Consider the following 22,034-nt stretch of genomic DNA (forward strand, 5'->3'; position numbering starts at 1 on the left):
CGTTGATACACTGGCAGGCGCATTGTGCCGAGCTTCAAAGCATGTTGAAGTTGATGAGGAGAAAGCCATCTATGCCAGAAGGCATGGAACAACAAAGAGTGCGGTAGCAAAGGAGCCGACAGCCCTGGCAGCCAAAAATGAACACGTCGAGCCACGCGAACACTTCAATCGTAACCAATACCGAACTCGCCGAACTTTCACAGCCAATGGAGTAACTCAACAGGCTCATCCTTGGAATAAATATGTAAAGAACGAGGGTACAAAGGGTAGCACCATCTAGTATTGCGAATACCACAAAGGTAACACACACGGAACCGAAGAGTGTCGCTATCTATAGGCCCTTCCAATGGCCATATACAATAAAGGTGGAATAACGATTGAGTCGGATCGAAGATAGCTAATCGGTAAGGCTCGAGAAATCAAAATTGACGAACAGAGAATATTGCTCGAAACTTCATACAAGATCAGGGACAGCTCGACAATCAAGCGAATGAAAAGCAGGAAGAAGCACACGAGAATGATCAAGCAAAACGACCTCGCATTAATCCCTAACTGGAGCAGCCTCCACCAGCACCCATGTGGCAAATCAACATGATTATGGGAGGCTTGACAGCCTACAACGATTCAGTTCGTTCAATAAGAGATTACACATGGAAGGCCGAGATGACCATGTCCTAGCCATCAAGGAACACTTCCCTGAATACCACGATATCTTTCATCAAAAGCAATCTGGAGGGATTCGATTTGCCGCACAACGATCCACTTGTCATTGAACACCTAATTAGCAAAATTCAAGTTACAAGGATCCTCGTCAACACTGGAAGCTCGGTGAACATCATTTTCAGGAACGTACTGGCACAAATGGAGATTAGCGAGCGTGACATCAAGGCCAGACTTCCATTCTTTGATCGGTTTTGATGGTGATTTCATCATGACTATAGGCACGATCGACTTCCCAATCTTTGTTGGAGGAACGACAAGGTATTCATGTTTCATTGTTATTGACAAGCCAACAATCTACAAGGTCATCCTCGGCACTTGTTGGATCCAGAAGATGAATGCGGTCTCATCCACATACCACCAATGCATCAAATTTCCAACTCAAAAAGGTGTATGCACTGTACGAGGCAATCAACAGGTCTTATGATAGTGTTTTCTTATCGAACATAAGATCAACACCTTAAAGAAATTCTAGGATTCTAAAGCAAACCAAAAAAAAAAAAAGAGACGAACCTCAAAGGAAGCTTTGACCACCTCAGTGATGGCCTCTCCCTCCCTCATTCGGTCGACTCAAGAAAGACGATTAGTTCCATAGTGGATTATACGGAATAATTCCGCACAAGAGAGCGGGTCATTAGGGAGATAGCAAGCAGCAGTGGAGTAGTGGAAGTCCCACCGATAGTTCGCCTTTTGTCTGCCTTGTGGCAAGATTGGAGCGTCCTGGACTGCCGCCTTCCTCTTTTGAGAAGAATTCTTGACGGGTTTAGCAGGATGGGTCTAAGGAGAAGGTTGAACCATGTGACTACCATTTTTCCTTCTCGGTGGAAGATTTTTGACAGGCCCGACGTGTCGGTTCGAAGGGAGAGGAGTTATGTCCTTGACAACTTGCTTACCCGTGCAAACCTCTGGCAAACGCCTTTCAAGAGAAAGATTGGGAGAAGCATATATTCAAAACGAAGTGGTCCCAGCAGCACGCTCGCTCGACTTTTTGTGGGAACGAGGAGGGTTAGGGCAAGGTGTGGAGGCTACATTTAGGGCTCGTTTATAGCAAGCATAAACATCAGGAACATCCATGTTCAGCTTTCCATCTTCGAAGCTAGAATGACAGATCGCAAAGGTTAAAAATACATTCAAATGAAAAGAGAAATCCAAACTCGACGAACGAAAACAACAATTACCTAGTCGTCGAGGAGTGGATTTCTTTGTTGATGCTATCTTCTTTTTAATTCCGAGCCAGATGTGGGACTCACCGACTTGATTGCTTTGATCTCGGCTCTAAAACCAGGAGGATAAAGATGAAGTCACCTCAGAACAGCAAATGCAAAAGAGAGGAAAAATAAGGTGAAGGTCAGCAACCAAGTCCATGATATTAAGAAAAAGAGGATAAAACAAGTTCGGCTATTGGGTGAAAGGTTCCACACAGAAAAAAGGATTTTAGGGTCCTCGAGAACCCCTTGAACGACTTTCAAGAAGAAATAAGATTTTTCCCAGTTATAGGTTTTCCCTTTCGCCCCTTCGACGAGCGGAGGCTCCATTGCTGAGCCCTCATAATAAATCTGGAGCTTTCTCTTCCTGTTAGCAAGATTAAATCGCGTAAGCTCTTCAAAGTGGTCGCAACTAAGTTTAACACCTGCCGCCTTGGCCAGAATCGAGAGACCGACTACGTTACAAAAGGTCACATGGGTGAATTGGGAAATGGCCGTTTGCCTCCTGGTTAGATACCTCATCAAGAACCCAGGTAGAGGAAAAGTGAGTCTCCACTCGGTGAAGAATTTTTCAGAAAGACCGATGAATTCTGGCGGCGCATCCCATGGTCTGTCATTCCAAGCATGAATCACGATTTCCGGTTGGACGAACATTTTTCCAATGTTTACCGCACGAGTGGCCGAGCAAAACTTTGCGTTAGATGCAGGAACGAAAGAAAGAATGTGCCTCCTGGCGCCCGGGAGATTAGCAATGACGGGGTAGGAACATCGAGGTCTTCCAACGACTCGTCGATCAGAGAGAGAATTTCGAAGGGAGGACGAGACGAGCTGGGAATAGCCGCGTCAAAAGACAAACGATGCTGAATTTCAGCCTAATCTGACGAAGGTTCGACCGAGGATTAGCTAATTGGATTTTGGCTTGGTGTTAATGGAGATCTCACCAGACGACGACTAGATCTAGTCGATCTATCAGAATCGGAGGAGGTAACACGGAGAAGGTGGCTCGCGGCCGAAAAATTTGACGAGACAAATTTGGAAGAAGCCATGAAAAGAAGTAAAAAATAAGGCAGACAATAAAGAAGAAGTGGAAGAGAGGAAAATACCTGATGAACAAAGAGTTGGAATAAAGGAAATAAAATGGGAAGAGGGTATTTATAGAAAAAGAAAGATATTCGAGCCGTCATCATTACGGATTTTTGAAAACTCGTGACGTTTGGGTTGCTCGATGTTTTGCTAATAAAGGAAGACTCGCACGAAGGAAGAATAAGATTGAGAGTCAACCAATCTCGACGAGCAAGGGTGGAAAGAACGTCAACGCATAAGGTGACGAGAGCCACTCAAACTTTCCAGGATGATCACGGAACGAGCCAGCGTTCCTACGCAGAATCTAACGAGGCATAAGTTTTCTGCATGCGGCTACGAGCTGAAGGTGGGGGTGGGGGACTACTGTTGGGGGTTGGTTTCAATCCCAAAATGAGCCCCGACCCATGAACATCTGCAAAGCCCCAGTAAATAGATTAGATTCTTAGAATATGAACAGGGGCTTTCGGTTATTTTGATAGACGAACCGACACAATACCTCTATAAATACAGACGTTCGACATCCAATAAAGAATATTGCACAATAAACAATAACTAATATATGGCAACAAAATCGATTAGTCAAATAATATATTTTTTAAATTTCAGTTTTGGTAAGATATATTATTTTTAATGGAAACTAAAGATACTAACAAATCTAAAAAATAACATAAGTCCTGCTACAACCAGAGCATGCATTTGAAACAATGCAATGGGCCACCGTTTTAGAGGCGTTCCACCAACTATTTATTAAGTTTAAATTTTAGCTTTTTTTTTGGACTTCAAAGAAAAAATAAGAAAAAAAACAAATTTTTAAGCAACAAGAAGATGAAAAAAAAAAATCCTAAACACATTCATATTTTTTTTTAACCACTTTTTTCATAGAAATTCTGCAAATATTATGATTTTATTCTATAAATCTTCTTAATCTTATGAAAAAGTGTCATCCAATTTGTTTTTAAGTTTTTCAGCCAAATTTTTTTTTAATCTGTAAGGGACTCCAGATTTCGTTGGTCCGCCTGTGGCTACAATACATTATTACTCTCATCACAAATTATATTAGTTACCATAATATCAAAATTGTATTACCTTTAATTACATCTATTCGTAACAACAATTTATACTGTAAAATTGAAAACAAAACTTGGTCGAACGAGTCATGATCGATATTTGGTGTAATTTCCATGTATGATGATTTAAATAGAATTTTTAATCGTTATATCCTTAAATATAAAATTGAATAGTACTAAATTACACATGTATCACGAGTTAAATCGTGAAAAAGATAAAAATCTAATTCATACAGTTTTATTAATATCAAATTAAAAACTATAAGAAACTAAATCATTATATGTATATATTAAAAACTATTTAGCAATGTACCAAGTGGAGGTTATTGGTTTGAGATTTGAATAGAGTTTTAAAGACTTTAAATGTTATGTTTATTAGATCAAGATTTTGATAAACTCTGCTAATATTTAGTGGTATTAGTTTGTGATTTGTAAAAAGTCATTTAAAATCTTAATAAATTTGGGTTATTGGATTCAAACTTTTATTAAGTTATTAAAAGTTTTGTGTTATTCCATTAAAACAAAAGAATCTAGGATTGTTAATGAATTAAATTATTATGTTATTGGTTAATGATTTTATACATTTTTTCACAAAATAAAGTCATTATCACAAATATACATAGATTGTTTGGAGCATTTTATAAGATTTTAGAAAACTAATCAATAAAACTATAACATATTCTCTAGGAATCCTTAAAATTTTTCGCTTATCCACTTTTGATGATTTTGTTGAAGTCTTCAAAATTCTTTATAAATTAGAATCCAAGAGCATGCACCCCCTAATAGTTCAAATTACTAAATAACACATGTATCACAGGTTAAATCTAAAAATACTAATAATTAGAAATCATATAATTTTAATAGCAAATTTAAAACTATAAGAAATTAAATCCTTAAATATAAAAATGAAAAATTATCCTTAAATAAAAAATGAAACATTTCGGAAACGGTAACTTGTCGAAACATGGAAACTTTTTTTGAGATATGTTTTTTGTTTTTGAAATGTTTTGGAAATGGAAACTCGTGCAAACACAGAAACAAGCAAGAGAAATACGATTCTTAGAAATTTTTATTTGGAAACACTATGTAAACACGACGAAAACTTTTTTTAGTTTAGAAATTTTAAAAATAAATAATTTGGAAATATAAGAATTCATAATACATCAAAATATATAATATTATTAGTAGCTTAAAACCTCTAATTAATTTTGAGATATATCTTTATCATATATATATATATATAAGTAAATTACTCAGATATATCTTTTAGAGTTTTAATTCAACTATTTAATATTTTATGTTTTGAGCGTGTTGTTTCAAATATTCTTAGGTATTTAAACCATTGATGGTTGTGCTCTTATGCTCCATTAATCGGAGAGATACCGTTTGTAACGTGTACACACATAAAATAAACGTGGTAAAACTATTTTACAAAAAGACAACATAATGAAAGAAAAAAAAAAAAAAGAAGATCATATATTGTTATGAAAATTCGTTTCCTTTAAAACTAAAAGTTTTCTTAACATCGAAATGTAACGAATACATTTACACACACAAAAAAAAAAGTTTAACAAATGCAATATTTAGACTATGTTGCATGCAAAGTCTTTTTGAGATCTTTTTCGTTTCTGAAACATTTTGGAAACGGAAACTTGTGAAATCACAGAGACAAGGTATGATAACACGATTTTTGAAAAATTTTTATTGGAAATACGACTTTTGGACATCTTTGTTTGAAAACACGATGAAAACTCAGTTTGCGTTTTGGAAACACAACATAAACTTTTTTCTTAATTTAGAACTTTTATAAATAAATAATTTAGAAATATAAGAATTGATGATACATATACATATGTAATATTATTAGTAGCTTAAAAACCCTGATTAATTTTTAGATATATATTTGAGATATAAGTAAATTACTCATATATATAATATCTAACTTTTAGAGTTTTAATTCAACTTTTTAATATTTATGTTTTAAATTTGTGTTGTTTCAAATATTATTTTTAATAGGGTTTTTCTGTTTAGTGTTTATATATATTATTATTTTTTCCCTTGCAATAGCTTACATCAGGTACAAACTCAATACAAAACTTCAAAAAACAATTTATTACATAAACATAAATATGTGTCATATACCAAAGATACAAGCATGAAAAAGTGAATTTGACGATGTTTTCTTTCGATAAGCCTTACTCGCTATCATGTTATTAAACATGTTATGTTCTTTCTTCATAAGTTATTTTATTAGAATGTGATATGTAGGTGTTTTGTTATATATATACATACGTTTCCAAAACTTTTCATTTTCTAATTTCAGAAAAAAATTGTTTCCCATTTCTGAATCATTTTGTTTCCCGTTTCCAAAACATTTTGCTTCTTGTTTTCGATACATCTTATTTCTATGTATCTGTTTTCGTTTCCATGTAACTTAATTTTTGAACCTAATAAAAAGGTAAGGTATTTTAATCACTCAGGCTGACAATTGCATGTTTTGCTAGTTTATCAGCATAGTGATTTTGCTCCCCATGAAGAAACAAGTAACTCATAGAGGAGAACATTGGTTTCCTACTTCATATTATATCCAAGTAGTGTTGCAGGCGAGGATTTGATATATTGTTATTGACATGTCGTACAATGTTGATGTTGTACTTCAAATATAACCTTTCAATATCCTAGTGCCCAAGATGATTGAATTTCCCACAATAATGATGTACTCTCTGACTCTTCAATTGTTGCCCCCCCCCCCCCCTTCAAATTTTGCCCATTCTACATTCAAAGGAAAATACCATTGGAATTACGAATTATCCACTTGGCTTAGAGTTGTTGTTATCTTCGATGTGAGACGCATCGTAGTTACATTTAATCCATTCTGGTGAGGGCTTAGTCCATGTATCTTGTCGCGGGTGTGCATGATGGTTGTTCCCTACTGGACCTTCTGGTACAGTGATGCAGTTTAACCATTCAGTTGCGTCATTAATGGCTAGCTTCACCATTTCTTCCTGGTTTGTGACTTCTTTTATTGAAGACTCGATCATTACGATTTTTCCAGAATCTTCACATAATCCAAAAGAGGAGATAGCAGTCAAGAGGTTCAGCATTGGTATCATTATGAAGAAGAATCAAATTCATAGTTGGGTAGAGTAGTCCCTAAGAATCAAAATGATTGGTGTTTATTATATTTTTGTATATATATATACGTACATATGTTAAACTTTTCCATTTTCTAACTTTAGAAAAAAAGATTGTTTCCCATTCCAAAACATTTTGCTTTCCGTTTCTGAAACATTTTGCTTTCTTTTTTTGAAACATTTTGTTTCCCATTTCTGAATTATTTTGCTTCCGTGTATCCGTCTTTTTTTTGGTAATCTACAAATCCGTGTTTGTTTCCATGCAACTTAGTTTTGAAACATAATAAAAGAGTAAGGTACTTTAATCATTTTTTCATCAAATGTATATATTTTCAATATCACTGATTTATTTTGAAACGCCAATAGTGTAAATGAATTTCCGACAAGATTAGTGATGTAGATCGGGCCAAGTAGATTAGGTCAAAAAGCCCGTGAGAGCCCAAAAAACCTATAAAAAAAACCGGTTAAAATTGCAAACCCTCGATTTCATTTCTCCAATTCGATCGGTGTGTAAAATTTTTGAGGACGACGACGACGACGACGAAAGAGAAAAAGAGTGTTTCAGTCACCACCACTGCACAAGGAGCTCGGAAACCAAAAAACCAATTCATCCCTCTCCATATCTAACCTTTTTCCCGTTCTGCTTCTTCGTCTCTACCAACCAAGGTTTGTTTTCGTTTATTTTAACGCTTTGTTTTTTCCGGAATTTGGAAAATATATTTTATTAAGATGAATCCGGAATTCACGACTCTATTGTTTAGCTTCTCCGTCAAAGGTTTTTTATAAATCCTATTTAGAAATCTTGGATTGAATTCGCAATATGGAGAAATCTTAATCTCAATTTGATGTCTTATTTTTATTTTTATTTTTTTGCTTGTGTGTTCCTAATCCTTTTTTATCTTTTTAATAAACACAAAACCAAAACCCTAATAGAAAAAAAAAAAAAAAACCCAAATATATCTTGAAAAAAAAATTAACAAATCCCCACACTATATGAACATACTTTTGTGTGTGTGTTTTTGGGGTTTGTCTAAATTGTAAGCTTCAGTGGTCATTTCATTTGTTTTCTCCAATTCCTAAATGATTTATATATTTATTGTATTTGTTTATAGGAATGCTGTTTAAATGGAATCAACAATAGAGAATCTAACGGGAATAGAATCTACTACAATGGAGAATTTAACGGAGTTGGAGAGTAAGAGAGTTGAAGTGGGCGCTGACAAGGAAATTGAAAGTGGAGAGCAAAGGCAGGATGATGTAAAGGAAACGGAGAATGAGAATCCAGGAGAGGAAGCTCCATGTCCCATGGTTACTGGAATAGGTACTTCACTTGCTTCGAACGAGGTGACTTCTATCCTTGAGACGGAGACCAATGATGATGATCCGCCTCGAGTTCCATCTCCGTCAGTAGCTTTAGAAACTGACGAAGGGTTCAGCAACCTTACTGTTGAAGACACTCCAGAAGAGAACATAGACCCTATCTTGAAAGAAGACGAAGATGCTGGCAAGGTTGAGAAAGATGATGCAACAGTCCATGAAGAAACGGCCGAAATACCTGACTCCACACTGTTGGAGGAGGACACAGGATCACTGCATCAGCATGATGATATTGTGATGGAGGAGGAAAAAGCTGCAGAAGAAGATGACTTGATAGCCTCAGGAGACCATGAAGAATTTGCAGTCAATCCTGATAACAAACATTCGGAAGAAGAAGGATCACTGCAGAAGAACACAGTAATGGAGCAGGAAAAAGCTGCAGAAGAACATGAGATCATATCCTCAGGAGACCATAACGAATTTCCAGCCAATCCTGATGCCAAAGTTGTTGAGGAGAACAATGAAAGTATGGATGAGGGTGAGGCTAACAATGTGAATTTGGCTGGCGATGGAAGTGGACCAGTCGATCATGATCAGGGGACCACAAGAGAGCTTCACGAAGTGGTAGAGGTGCCTGGTTCTGAGACCATATCTAAACTGGAGGATACACCGGAGCTTGACAAAGGGCCAGAGGTGCCTGGTTCTGAAACCTCAATGAACGTGGAAAAAGAACCGGACATGCCTGCCACTGAAAATTTGACAGACAATGACAAAAACTCTGATGTGTTGGCAGTTAGAGTCTCAGAAGACAGTGACAAAGGGATCTTGCCCGCTACCCAAACTTCCTCTGATCATGATGAAGGAATGACTATAGCTGACGCTGAAGCTACAGAAGAGATGGAACTTGATCTACCAGATTCTAAATTGGCTGCTGATGCTACTGTTGACTCTACTAATAACAAGGATGTCAATGTTGAGGCTAATACAGAAAAGCAAGATAATTCTAGAGAACTTGTGATAAATGATGCAGATAATGTAAGTGCACCAGTGAGACGTGGACCCGGTCCTCGTGTTGCATCTTCCAATATAAAGTCTGAAGCGCGGGGTAGTGGAGATTTGAATAACGGAGTCCATAAAATAGTTCGGACACCATCTGGCTTTGATGGGACCATGCGTCCAAAGCGCTCTTTCCTCTTGGATGATAGGTCTGACGGTAATGAATCTGGAACAGAAGAGGATCAGTCTGATTTTATGAAAGAATTGGATAGTTTTTTTAAAGAGAGAAACATGGATTTCAAACCCCCAAAATTTTATGGGGAGGGACTAAACTGCCTTAAGTAAGCTTGCTTCCCATCATTATTTAGTCACTTTAGTGTGTTATACATTGTAAAAATTTTAGAAGCTGATATTTAATCACTTTATTTGGCACAAGGTTGTGGAGAGCTGTAACTAGATTGGGCGGGTATGACAAGGTATGGGTCACTGTGAATATGCGTGATGAATATCACAGCGTCTTTTCTGACGAGAAAATGTGGTTTTTGCTTGTCATCTTCCCCTTCCTGGCTTACTTGCATGCATACTGTTGTTCATGATCTAGCAGTGGGCTTTCGGTGATTTTCTGTGGTTAATATGTTTTTTTACTGGATAGGTTACTGGAAGCAAACTATGGCGGCAAGTGGGAGAATCTTTCAGGCCCCCAAAGTAAGAAGAATGCTTCTCTTATGAGTGGTTTGACTTAAATTTTTTGGGAAATCATGTGTAAATTTGCAAGACTTAACCTCGAATTGGCCAATTGTTTGTTCAGGACATGTACAACAGTATCATGGACTTTCCGAGGTTTCTACGAGAAGGTGAGATTATAATCTCGAACTTTTCCACTCTCTGCTTTTGGTTTCTTTCATGTGACTTTTGTATACACTGGGACGGGCTTTATGCATCAATCCTTCTGAGAAATAATTTAAATGATTGAACAGAAAACAATTGTGAATCATCTTGAATTATATTTTCCGTTAGATACAGTAACATTATATTTTCTTAATTTTTCAGGCTCTTCTTGAATATGAGCGGCATAAAGTTAGTGGAGGTGAACTTCAGATACCCCTTCCGATGGAACCAGAACCAATGAATATTGATAATCATGTAAGATTGAGAAAATCATCATGCGTCTGTAGTTTTTGTTCGATCTTCTTCTTATGATTAATGTTTGTGTTTAAACTTAACCCGCTGCCTTGTTTCTACACTAGGCGGCTGGATCAGGTAGAGCAAGGAGAGATTCAGCAGCACGTGCTATGCAAGGTTGGCATTCACAGCGTCTTAATGGTAACGGTGAAGTTAGTGACCCTGCTGCAATCAAGGTCCGGTTGAATCTTGTTACCAAACATATTTTTCATTTTACATTCACAGACTCACTTTATATCTTTGTTGTCATAGTCTGAACTAACATGCTGTTTTGTAATTGGTAGGATAAGAACTTAGTTCTTCATCAGAAGCGTGAGAAACAGATTGGCACCTCCCCTGGTATGAGTTCTGAAGTCGGCTTGGTTCTCATTTATATTGTTTAAAACTTTGATTCGGGTTGTTACTGACATCTGGGCAATGTCATCAGGTTTGCTGAAACGCAAGAGGCCTGCTGAATATGGTGCAAAAAATGCCAACCAAGTTTCTAAACCTATGTATGGTTTTTAGCTTTGTGGTCTGGTTTTTGATAGATGATCATTCACATTTGAATTCTAATTTCAGTTGTTGTGTTTCTTAGGTTGGATGTTACAGTTGTTGATGTTGGACCACCAGCTGACTGGGTCAAGATTAACGTGCTGAGGACGGTAAAATCAATGGCCACTTTCTTAAAACCCTGAGCAATTACTTTCTGATTTTACATAAATTAATAACCTCTTCCGTTATCTGCAGCAAGATTGCTTTGAGGTCTATGCATTAGTCCCAGGACTAGGCCGTGAAGAGGTTAGCTCTCAAATTTGAAACACTCGGTGTTGTTTAAATATGGGTCCTAAGATTGAGTTTAACACTCAGTTTTTGTCTTGGCAACACTAATACAGGTCCGAGTCCAATCAGATCCGGCTGGGCGGTTGGTGATAAGTGGCGAACCCGAGAACCCTATGAATCCCTGGGGAGCGACTCCTTTCAAAAAGGTAAATACTCTGTTACACGATATTTCAGTTTATACATAGAATGCTGAATGCCATTCTCATACCTCCATTGGAACACTGCAGGTTGTAAGTTTGCCGACGAGAATCGATCCTCATCACACATCGGCTGTGGTAACCTTAAACGGACAGTTATTTGTCCGTGTGCCTCTCGAGCAATTGGATTAGAAACATTTACAGTTTTAACAAAAAGCCTTTGAAGAAGATCTGAAAAGGGAGATGATTGTTAGAAGAAGTAGCTGTTGTTGAGAGTATTTTGTCTGTATATTATTATGAGAGCATGACACCACAACCTGAGAAGGGCCAACTTTAGGAATCCTTTTTAATTAGACATCTAGTTTATGGTCTCTCTCCTATCTTTGATTGGATTATCTTCTTACTAGTATCACTAATGATTTGTTGTAGCTCAAAAATCTTTTTTAAAAAAAACCCTTTTTCTATTAGGAAGACACCAATTTACAACTTTATTTGATTATTTTATCGTTTATCTTGATATTTGTGGCCGTGGATCTTTTTGTATTATGCATGTTAGCTCAAAAATCAAGATTGAATCTCAATCTGTACTTATCTTAGTGGGTTTGTGGTATAACTAGAAAAAGACAATTAGGCTAAAATAGTATTGTTATCTTTTTAATGTTTATTAAGGTGTTATGGAAAGATGTGTTTTTGTAAAAAATGTTTAGTTTAGGGTTTGGATTTAAAAATTTAGGTTTAACTTTTTTTTTTCTAGAAAAGTAAAGATTTTCTTTCTTATTTAACTTTACATTTTCAGACTATAATAATCCAGCATTGTATTTTGTGTCAAATATGCAAGAATCTTTTTTTTTTGTTTGGCTTGTAAGGAAATGTAATCCACTGTTTTAATATTGGAAGTGATTCTAATCTTGTCACCGTTAATATTCCAACTCCAAAGCCTTTGCATATATATAAAATGGTCCAATAATAATTTTGCCCATATGGGTTTAAATAATTCGTAAAAGTGTATTATAAATTTTGCATCGTAATTGTGATTCAAACAAAGTGTGGTCTATCTATATATATTATTCAAATCGATTTGAACATGTGTTGGATCTCAATGAGCCAGTCAAGGTTCATAATAAAGTCTTTATTAAGCAGCGTAGGAGGAGGTTTCTTACTTGGATCTGCTCTCTCAACTCCTCCGTCTTTCGCCACCGCGTCTTCTTCTCCTTCCCACTCCGCCGAAATGGGAACTCACAAAACCAAGGTTTGCATCGTCGGAAGTGGTCCAGCAGCACACACGGCGGCGATCTATGCAGCTAGGGCTGAGCTTAAGCCTCTTCTCTTCGAAGGATGGATGGCTAACGACATCGCTCCCGGAGGTCAGTTAACTACAACCACCGACGTCGAGAACTTCCCTGGGTTCCCTGAAGGTATCCTCGGTGCCGAGATCGTCGAGAAATTCAGGAAGCAATCGGAGAGGTTCGGTACTGAGATCTTCACTGAGACGGTTAACAAAGTTGATTTCTCGTCGAAGCCGTTTAAGGTAATCACCGATTCGAGAACTGTTCTCGCTGACTCTGTGATCGTTTCGACTGGAGCTGTAGCGAAACGTCTTAGCTTCACTGGATCTGGTGAAGGCGATGGTGGTTTTTGGAACCGTGGTATCTCCGCTTGTGCTGTTTGCGACGGAGCTGCTCCGATTTTTAGGAATAAGCCTCTTGTGGTTATTGGTGGTGGTGATTCGGCCATGGAGGAAGCTAATTTCCTCACTAAGTATGGATCTAAGGTTTATATTATCCATAGAAGGGATACGTTTAGGGCGTCTAAGATTATGCAGCAGAGAGCTTTGTCTAACCCTAAGATTGAAGTCATTTGGAACTCTGCTGTGGTGGAAGCTTATGGAGATGAAAACGGACGTGTTCTTGGAGGGTTGAAGGTGAAGAACGTTGTTAGTGGAGAGGTTTCAGATCTTAAGGTGTCTGGATTATTCTTTGCTATTGGTCATGAGCCAGCGACCAAGTTTTTGGATGGCCAGCTTGAGCTTGATGAAGATGGTTATGTTGTGACCAAGCCTGGTACCACAAAGACGAGCGTCGTTGGTGTATTCGCTGCTGGAGATGTTCAAGACAAGAAGTATAGACAGGCCATCACTGCTGCAGGAACTGGTTCGTTCTCTAACTTTTCTTTTTTCACATTTCGGAAAAATGAGTTTAGCTCTTTGAAATCATTACTGGAATCTATCAGAGTATCTGATAATACTACTTGATGCCTTATAGGATCATGTTATAAGAGTAGTTAGGTATCTCATTATGTGAACAATTGTTTAAACGTTTATGATTGTTGTTTGATTGATCTGTTCAAGAGGAGTCAGGTTTTTGAAAGTCATTAGCTTTTAATGATGAACTCCTTTCATTTCTCAAAGTAGTTTGCTTTGTATATCGTTTGATTCACTTAACATAGTCTTCGACGCATGCTTTTGGATTTGTGTTTGCTATAGAGTGGTCTTGGGTTGCGAACGAAACTTTGAGTTCATATTGATCATGTGTTTGCGGTTTTAGACTATCTGCGTTCATTCTCATTTTATAGAAGACTGGTACTAGTCATTAGAGAGCCTGGAAGTCAAGTGATATGTGCTTGTTACTTAATACCATTATGTATTATTGACTATTTGTGTTTGCTGTAGTGGTCTTGTGTTGTGCCTTTGTTTTCGGTTGAAGGCTATCTGCGTAGGAAATTCTTAATACTCTTTAGAAGACTAGTAGGGTCTTGATAGCCTGCAGGGGAAACTAAAATGTTTTCAAGGATATCGTTATAAGATTTGTTATCTAAATATTACAATAACAAGCCGACACATTTAGCTATTTACACGGCATGGTGTGTGGTCTTAAATTGACTCAAGCTGAAATCAAATTGTTCTTGGCGGTCTAGACTCTAGAAGTGATTATGTGTTTCCATCAAACCCATTCAAATGTTTATCACCTTTCGCTTTGTGTCATGAATAAGAAAGACCAAGTTTAATAAACAACTTTATGAATGGTGCAGGGTGCATGGCGGCATTGGATGCAGAGCATTACTTACAAGAGATTGGATCTCAGGAGGGTAAAAGTGATTAGAGAAGGTGTAGGAGAAGAATCCATTTACAAGTTGCTCGATCACTTCCTCTCCCCTTATTATTTGCTTTGTCATTTTTAAAACCAATAAAGAATTGATCAAGAAAAAAAAAAACAATAAAGAATCGGATTGATCTCACAAAGACAATCTGAGTAGAGTTTTGTTATTTGCCTTTGTTTGCAGTTGGATTTTGTGCCGAATTAAATAAACTCTTTAGTTGTCGCTGCTTCGACCCATTGCTTTTTAAGATTTGTTCCATTGCTTTTTAAGATTTGTTCCTTACGTGAGAGTACTTTTTATATTTATCTTGGTTATGTAACCACCTCTCAGGCCTATTCGTTTGCTAATTCAATGGTCCTGGTCCTTCTGAATGAGAAATGAACCAACCAGATGTTCATTTTTGTCTCAAAATTAGGGTAATATTTATAAATTAAAAATTTTAGATCAATAAATTAGGCTATGCTATGATGGTTTTATCGGAAATACTACTTTATTATAATTATTGGTTTTATCGTAATGATATAGAGCACAATTGGTTTAAACGGAGTATGTGTTTTAAGAAGAGTAGTTGTGGTTGCACATGCGGAAGTTTGCGAAAGCAGGGGGTTTGGTTCATAGCATTATTAGGTGTTTTGGATAATTAATTTAGAGATTGAAAATTGGTGTGTTATCACAATATTGAGGTTGAGAATTAATGTGAATATACATAGAACTTTATAATGTTTTTTTCTTTCTTTTTGTCGTTTACATAATTTTTAGGCAGGTTTGAACATTACACGAGAAAATACTTTATCTATAAATACAACATTGAGTATATTTTTTTCTTATTATACTAAAAAGTTATATGATTCAAACTTTTGCGCTTTTAGATTCAAGCTCTAAATTATTTTTATCAAAATAATGTTTTGCCACATTTGAATATTTTTATCAAATTAAAAATTTATCTTTTATCAAGGTAAAATAAAGAAATGTAATTAAAATCCATATATAGATGAAAGATGAAATAAAATGATTTAAAACTAATTATTACTTTTTACGATTTTGGTACAAAGATATATATCATCATTAAGATTAGTTACCTTAGTTATCAAATTTTAATTAATCACCATAAATGCCTCATCATCTCGGTTGTGAATCTTGTTGACAGTGCAATATCTTATTTTTTTGATTTTTTTGAAAACTTAATGTCGATGACATTGTTTGTAAATATGTCCTAAAAGGTTTTTCCAAAAATATACTTGGAAAATGTATATATACATCATCTAGAATTTTCTGAAAGGAGTCTTTAAATTTTAAAGAATCTTTTGAAATTTAGTTGGACCATTTGGATAGAGCTGATTCATCCATATATAACAAATGACAATGAAAAACTCTCTTGTTCACCCCTCCTAATTAACCAATAAAAATATAACAATATGTGATGTCATATCATATTTTAAAAATAAATCAAAATTCAAATAAAAAACAAAACAAAATAAAGAAATAAATTCTGTAGATTTTTTATTAAGGAAATTATGTCGGTTTAAAGGAGGATTAGGGTTTAAATTTTATAAATAAAAAAAATATATGTAGGTTTGAGATTATAAAATATCGGTTAGGATTTAGATTTTATTAACCGAAATTATATGTTGGTTTGTGTTTACAAAAGAGTGGTTTGGGTTTACGGTTTAGATTTACAATTAAACAAAATAATATGTCGGTTTGAGTTTATAAAAGAGTGGTTAGGATTTAGATTTTAAAATTAAAAAAAATTATATGTCGGTTTGGGTTTATAAAAGAGTGGTTAGGGTTTAGATAATTAAACAAAATTGTATTTCAGTTTGGGTTTATAAAAATGTAGTTATGGTTTAGTATTAAAGTTAAACAAAATTATATATTGGTTTGGGTTTATAAAGAAATGGTTAGTGTTTAGATGTTATAATTTAAAATTATAATATAATGTTAGAATTAATAATTTTAAAATTGATTGATCTTTGTTTCTTTAATTAAAAATTTATTTCCTTTTAATTAAGAGGGGTGAATCTAAGAATTGTCTTTTTGTATTATAGATTAGCGGTTTCACTCGTTTGTGTTTTTGAAAACTTGTAGTCAAAATGTCTTAATACCGTACGTACGTAATTGAATTTGCTAATGTAACTTCCATTGATTGAATGAGATGAGTTACAAAACTGAACTACACTTTGATTTTTTAATGTTTTGGTCAACGCACAAGTATACAGCATGTGAAATTGTGAATGCATGCATGGCTAATTACACAATTTATGTACGTAATTTTCAGAATTAAGTATAACTGTATACGTGTACTTGTGTTTTTTAATGTATCTGACAATATATATAGTCAAATGAAAACCAATTCTTTATCTATATACTAATATAACTTACGTTGTACAACATAGTAATTAAGAAGCACAAAAACTTAAGTTTGATTCTCTACGTTATTAGTATTTCTTTAATTTGTTTTCATAACCTTCCCTTCACTCATGATCACACAAAGCAAGTGTCAAAGATCTTTGTTATGGTTTCTGGTGTTCCACGGCGGAGCTACGGCCACCAGGGGGGATCCCTCCGGCGGGAGACAGCTCTCTCAGACGCCCACTTGGGCTGTTGCTATCGTGTGCACCTTTCTCATCCTCATTTCCCATCTCCTCGAAAAGGGTCTTCAAAGACTTGCCAACGTCTGTTTTCTTAATCTTCTTCCTTTTCTTACAAGTCTTCTTGTTCAAACACACATTTGTCTAAAACATCTTTAATTGTTTCTATCTTCTTCTCAGTGGCTATGGAAGAAGCATAAAAACTCTCTCCTTGAAGCCTTAGAGAAAATCAAAGCCGGTAAGTAAACATACATATAGCATTGCTTGTCTTAAAAGCTATTTGGTTTGGTTTTTGAAAATGGTGATTGATTCTACAGAACTGATGATCCTTGGATTCATTTCCTTATTACTCACTTTTGGAGAAACATATATTCTCAAGATCTGTGTTTCTCGAAAGGCTGCTCTCTCTATGTTACCTTGTTCATCTGAAGACATAGAGCTTTTCCAGAATCTTGCTCCATTTCTTAGCACGCGTCTTTCGGCTGCTGGTGATACATCTGTGAATTGCAAACAAGGATCCGACCCACTCATAACATTGAAAGGCTTGCACCAACTTCACATCTTGTTGTTCTTTTTGGCCATCTCTCATATCCTCTATAGTTTAATCACTATGATGCTTAGCAGGCTCAAGGTACGTACGCGATAAATCTAGTTCTGATCAAAACTGTGTTTGATTGAGTCAATGAATGATTCATTTTGTATTGTCTTTTGTGGCAGATTCGTGGATGGAAAAAGTGGGAGCAAGAAACATTATCTCATGACTATGAGTTTTCTACTGGTACTTTGTTTCATCAGATTCTGTTTTGAAAGTTTTATTATATTTTACAGACTCACTTTTTTTGTGTGTGGTGTAGATCATTCAAGACTTAGACTCACTCATGAGACTTCTTTTGTGAGAGAACATATAAGTTTCTGGACAACAATTCCTTTCTTCTTTTACGTTGTAAACAAACCATGTCTCTCCTTCTTCGTCTCTTTCAAAATGCATCAAAACGTTCTTGATTTGATTATTCTGAGCTCTTCGGGTTACAGGGATGCTTCTTGAGGCAGTTCTTTGTATCTGTGGGAAGAACCGACTACTTGACTCTGCGCCATGGATTCATCTCTGTGAGTTTTATATTCTTGCATCTTTCCATTTCCTTCTCTCACAATCTTGATATGTGCTACTTCTGATTCAGGCCCATTTGGCCCCGGGAAGAAAGTTCAACTTCCAGAGATATATCAAAAGATCTCTCGAGGACGATTTCAAGTTGGTAGTTGGAATAAGGTTACAACACAATCAAAATGCATATGAAACTGTGTTTCCTACTGTTTCTGACATAATTTTGCTCTGCAGTCCAGTTCTTTGGGCATCATTTGTGATCTTCTTGCTGTTTAATGTCAATGGTGAGCTACACATCTATCTTTAAATTCAAATAAAATTCATATACTGAGGTCTTTCTATTCAACTTTCAGGATGGAGAACATTGTTTTGGGCATCAATACCTCCCGTGCTCGTAAGACAATCTATCTCTCTAATATATATACACAGCTTCTTGTTCTTGGAAGTTTCTTGATTAAAAATAATTCTTGTTGCAGATAATACTAGCTGTTGGAACGAAGCTTCAAGCGATTATGGCAACAATGGCGCTAGAAATCGTAGAGACACATGAAGTAGTTCAAGGGATGCCTCTAGTACAAGGCTCAGATCGATACTTTTGGTTCGATTGTCCTCAACTGCTACTTCATCTTATCCACTTTGCCTTGTTTCAGGTAATTACAATATGAAAGCATCTTCTTCTTGATTTCATCTTGAACTAACATGTTTTTGCAGATTCTAACTCCTCTGTTTTTTTTTGCCAGAATGCTTTCCAGATAACACACTTTTTCTGGATATGGGTAAAAGCAATGAGTTTCCTCTTCATTTCAACATTTTGGAATGTATATTATTTACTTAGTAATATACATATTTGGAATTTGCAGTATTCTTTTGGATTAAAATCATGCTTCCATAAAGATTTCAATCTTGTAATCATCAAACTCTTTCTATGGTAAAAAGCTTATTCATAACCTTTATTATGTTTCCAATTAGTATTATAGAGGACAAGTGTTTAAATCATGTTGATATGTGGCAGCCTAGGAGCTTTGATCTTATGCAGCTACAGTACTCTCCCTTTGTACGCCCTCGTTACTCAGGTAACTTGTAAAACCTTAGTTTCCAATTGATACTCTTATCCAAATGATGATCTCTTGAAGGAAAGAGAATAGAGAAATGATGAAATGGTGTGTGGAGCAGATGGGTTCACACATGAAGAAAGCAGTGTTTGATGAGCAAATGGCAAAGGCATTGAAGAAGTGGCATAAAGACACCAAATTAAAGAAAGGCAAAGCGAGGAAGCTCCCGAGCAAGACACTTGGTGTTTCAGAGAGTTTCAGCATCTCCTCATCTTCCTTTGCAACCACTCTTCACCGTTCCAAGACCACTGGTCACTCTTCTAACATCAAATACTATAAGCAAGAAGATGAAGAAGACGAAATGTCGTCTGATCTTGAAACAGCTGGGGCAGAGGATGCTATCGACAGGATTCAACAACGGCAAATGCAATTGCACCACTCTTAGGCTCTTAGCTAGCTGCTTTCTTTTGTTGTTACTTGAAAGCTCAAATGAAACAGTTGTCGTTTACTAATTGGTACTTGATCAGAAATTAACGCTCATAGAATTGTTTTTATGTGTTATACACCATGTTTAGAGTTATATAATAACTTGATCTACAAGTTATTTTACAATATAAGATAGAGCATCTATTTTTTTTAGCAATAAAAATTAACAAAAATGTTAACTTTCCTTAATACAAAAATGTTCATAATTTCCAATATCTTGAGAGAAAAAATGAGAATCTTTCAGACGGCTCCGGTGGCTTCATACCGCCAGAACAATGGTCATAGTATATGTGTATGATGGAAGTGTTGGAATTGGATTTGATATGTATTAACTTTTTGATGAAATCATCATACTCTATTTTTAATTTATTTCTAATTGTTAAGTCTAAAAGTGACAATGTAAAAACTTAAAACTCTAAATATAGATAGTGGCAGATCCAAAAATAAAACTTACGGGGTTTTACTATCAATATTTTACATATAGTTGGTACAGAATATAAAATTTTAAATTTAATAGGCTCAAAATCATATTTCACCTAACTATTTAATCAAAACTTAACAAAAATACATTTACATTTATTATTTTTAAATTTAATGAGAGGTCATTTGATACCCCCCCTAATCTTCATTTAGGTCTGCCAGTGAATCTAGAATAAAAAAAATTGAAACATTTTAGAATTGGAAATAAAATAAAGTTAGAATTTTAGAGATGAGTGATGAAATAATGTTGGAGATTCAACTATCAGTGGCTGAAACTAGTCGTTCGATCCAACGACATGCAAACGAACAACATAACGATCAAAAAAAATGGTAAATTAAATATGATCAAAATTAAAGTTAATTAAATAAAAATATAAATTGGATTTTGGAGGGTGTATTCAAAATATGATTTTGGAGGATTTTGTGAGATTTAAGAAATTTAGAATTTTGATAGATTTTAGGGAAGCTGATATGATTTATGTTAAAATTCTTTCAAATCTCACATAAAACAATGAGATTTGGATTTATGTATTTTTAACTAAACAGATCCTCACAAACCCTCCAGAATCTATAAAACTTATTAAAATCCAAATCCACAAACTGTTTTGAATAACAGTGGATTTTAAAGTAGATTTTTAAATTATCAGTTCAATAAAAGTGGATTTGAATAGACTTTTTAAAATCCATGATTGAACTTTGGAAATTTTGTACAAATCACTTAAAATATCAAGTTGAATACACCCCCATAGTTATTTAAATTAAACTAAATCTAATTAACTAAAATAACAAATTAATATAAATATATATAAATAAAATTATAATCAAATTAAATTTAACAATATTAAGATGAATAAATTAAAAATAAATTTTAAATTAATCATTTAGAAATATATATATATATATATATGTTTTTAATTTATTTTCATGGGTATATGTAATTTATATTTTTAAATCAAATATAAATAATCAAAAATTAAGTTTTATTAATTTAAAAAAATATATATATAATCATTAGTCGCAGCGACAAGCAAACGAACAACTCAGCGACAGTTTCTAACGACAGTCGGTACAGTCGCTAGCGACAGATATACGAACAACATATGCTGTCGTTAGAATCTCTCGCCGGTTGCTAGTCGCTGTCGCTGGATCCGGTGACAGACAAACGAACAAGGCCATAGTCTATTAACTAGCCAGTCAGCCAATCATATGAGAGAACTCCAAATTCCATAATCGTCGTTGAATCGCCATGAAAAAAAAAAGTAGCCTATTATAGTAGACGTGTAACTATAATCTAGATATCGGATCTATAAAAACAATAATAAAAATATACATATCAATTGGTTTAATGTAATGATAGAAATAAATTTTTACATATATATTTCAGAAAATTGATATTACAATAACATTTAAATTTTGCTTTTATCAAAATTTTATAGGAAATCCCAATATATTTCAAAATTGTTAATATAATGCAAAATTTATTTTTTTAGATCTGACTATCCAAACTTTTAAATCAAGATATCTCTAGAGTCTAGATATTTGAAATTCACTATCTAAATCCTGA

The 22,034-nt window shown here is 35.0% G+C and overlaps 3 protein-coding genes across 3 annotated transcripts; all 3 read left to right on the forward strand.

Moving 5' to 3' along the window:
- Nucleotides 1-7,562: 7,562 nt before the first annotated feature.
- LOC104767044 (AT-rich interactive domain-containing protein 3) lies at nt 7,563-12,130 on the forward strand. The gene is made up of 13 exons (XM_010491064.3): nt 7,563-7,875; nt 8,322-9,863; nt 9,959-9,998; nt 10,175-10,227; nt 10,331-10,376; nt 10,573-10,665; nt 10,770-10,880; nt 10,989-11,043; nt 11,132-11,198; nt 11,282-11,348; nt 11,434-11,484; nt 11,580-11,672; nt 11,754-12,130. The coding sequence occupies exons 2-13, from the start codon at nt 8,335-8,337 to the stop codon at nt 11,853-11,855; spliced, it is 2,307 nt and encodes a 768-aa protein (XP_010489366.2). The 5' UTR covers nt 7,563-7,875; nt 8,322-8,334; the 3' UTR covers nt 11,856-12,130.
- A 79-nt stretch (nt 12,131-12,209) lies between these two features.
- On the forward strand, nt 12,210-14,981 carry LOC104767045 (thioredoxin reductase 2-like). The gene is made up of 2 exons (XM_010491066.3): nt 12,210-13,813; nt 14,691-14,981. The coding sequence occupies exons 1-2, from the start codon at nt 12,748-12,750 to the stop codon at nt 14,759-14,761; spliced, it is 1,137 nt and encodes a 378-aa protein (XP_010489368.2). The 5' UTR covers nt 12,210-12,747; the 3' UTR covers nt 14,762-14,981.
- Nucleotides 14,982-17,212: 2,231 nt separating this feature from the next.
- Nucleotides 17,213-20,114, forward strand: LOC104767046 (MLO-like protein 7). The gene is made up of 14 exons (XM_010491067.2): nt 17,213-17,434; nt 17,531-17,588; nt 17,668-17,981; nt 18,068-18,128; nt 18,205-18,293; nt 18,383-18,457; nt 18,529-18,617; nt 18,687-18,736; nt 18,806-18,846; nt 18,929-19,102; nt 19,193-19,228; nt 19,313-19,380; nt 19,465-19,525; nt 19,626-20,114. The coding sequence occupies exons 1-14, from the start codon at nt 17,240-17,242 to the stop codon at nt 19,947-19,949; spliced, it is 1,635 nt and encodes a 544-aa protein (XP_010489369.1). The 5' UTR covers nt 17,213-17,239; the 3' UTR covers nt 19,950-20,114.
- The last annotated feature ends 1,920 nt before the right edge of the window (nt 20,115-22,034 follow it).

Source organism: Camelina sativa, chromosome 19 (assembly GCF_030686135.1).
Source record: "Camelina sativa cultivar CO46 ecotype springtype chromosome 19, ASM3068613v1".
Lineage (NCBI taxonomy): Eukaryota > Viridiplantae > Streptophyta > Magnoliopsida > Brassicales > Brassicaceae > Camelina > Camelina sativa.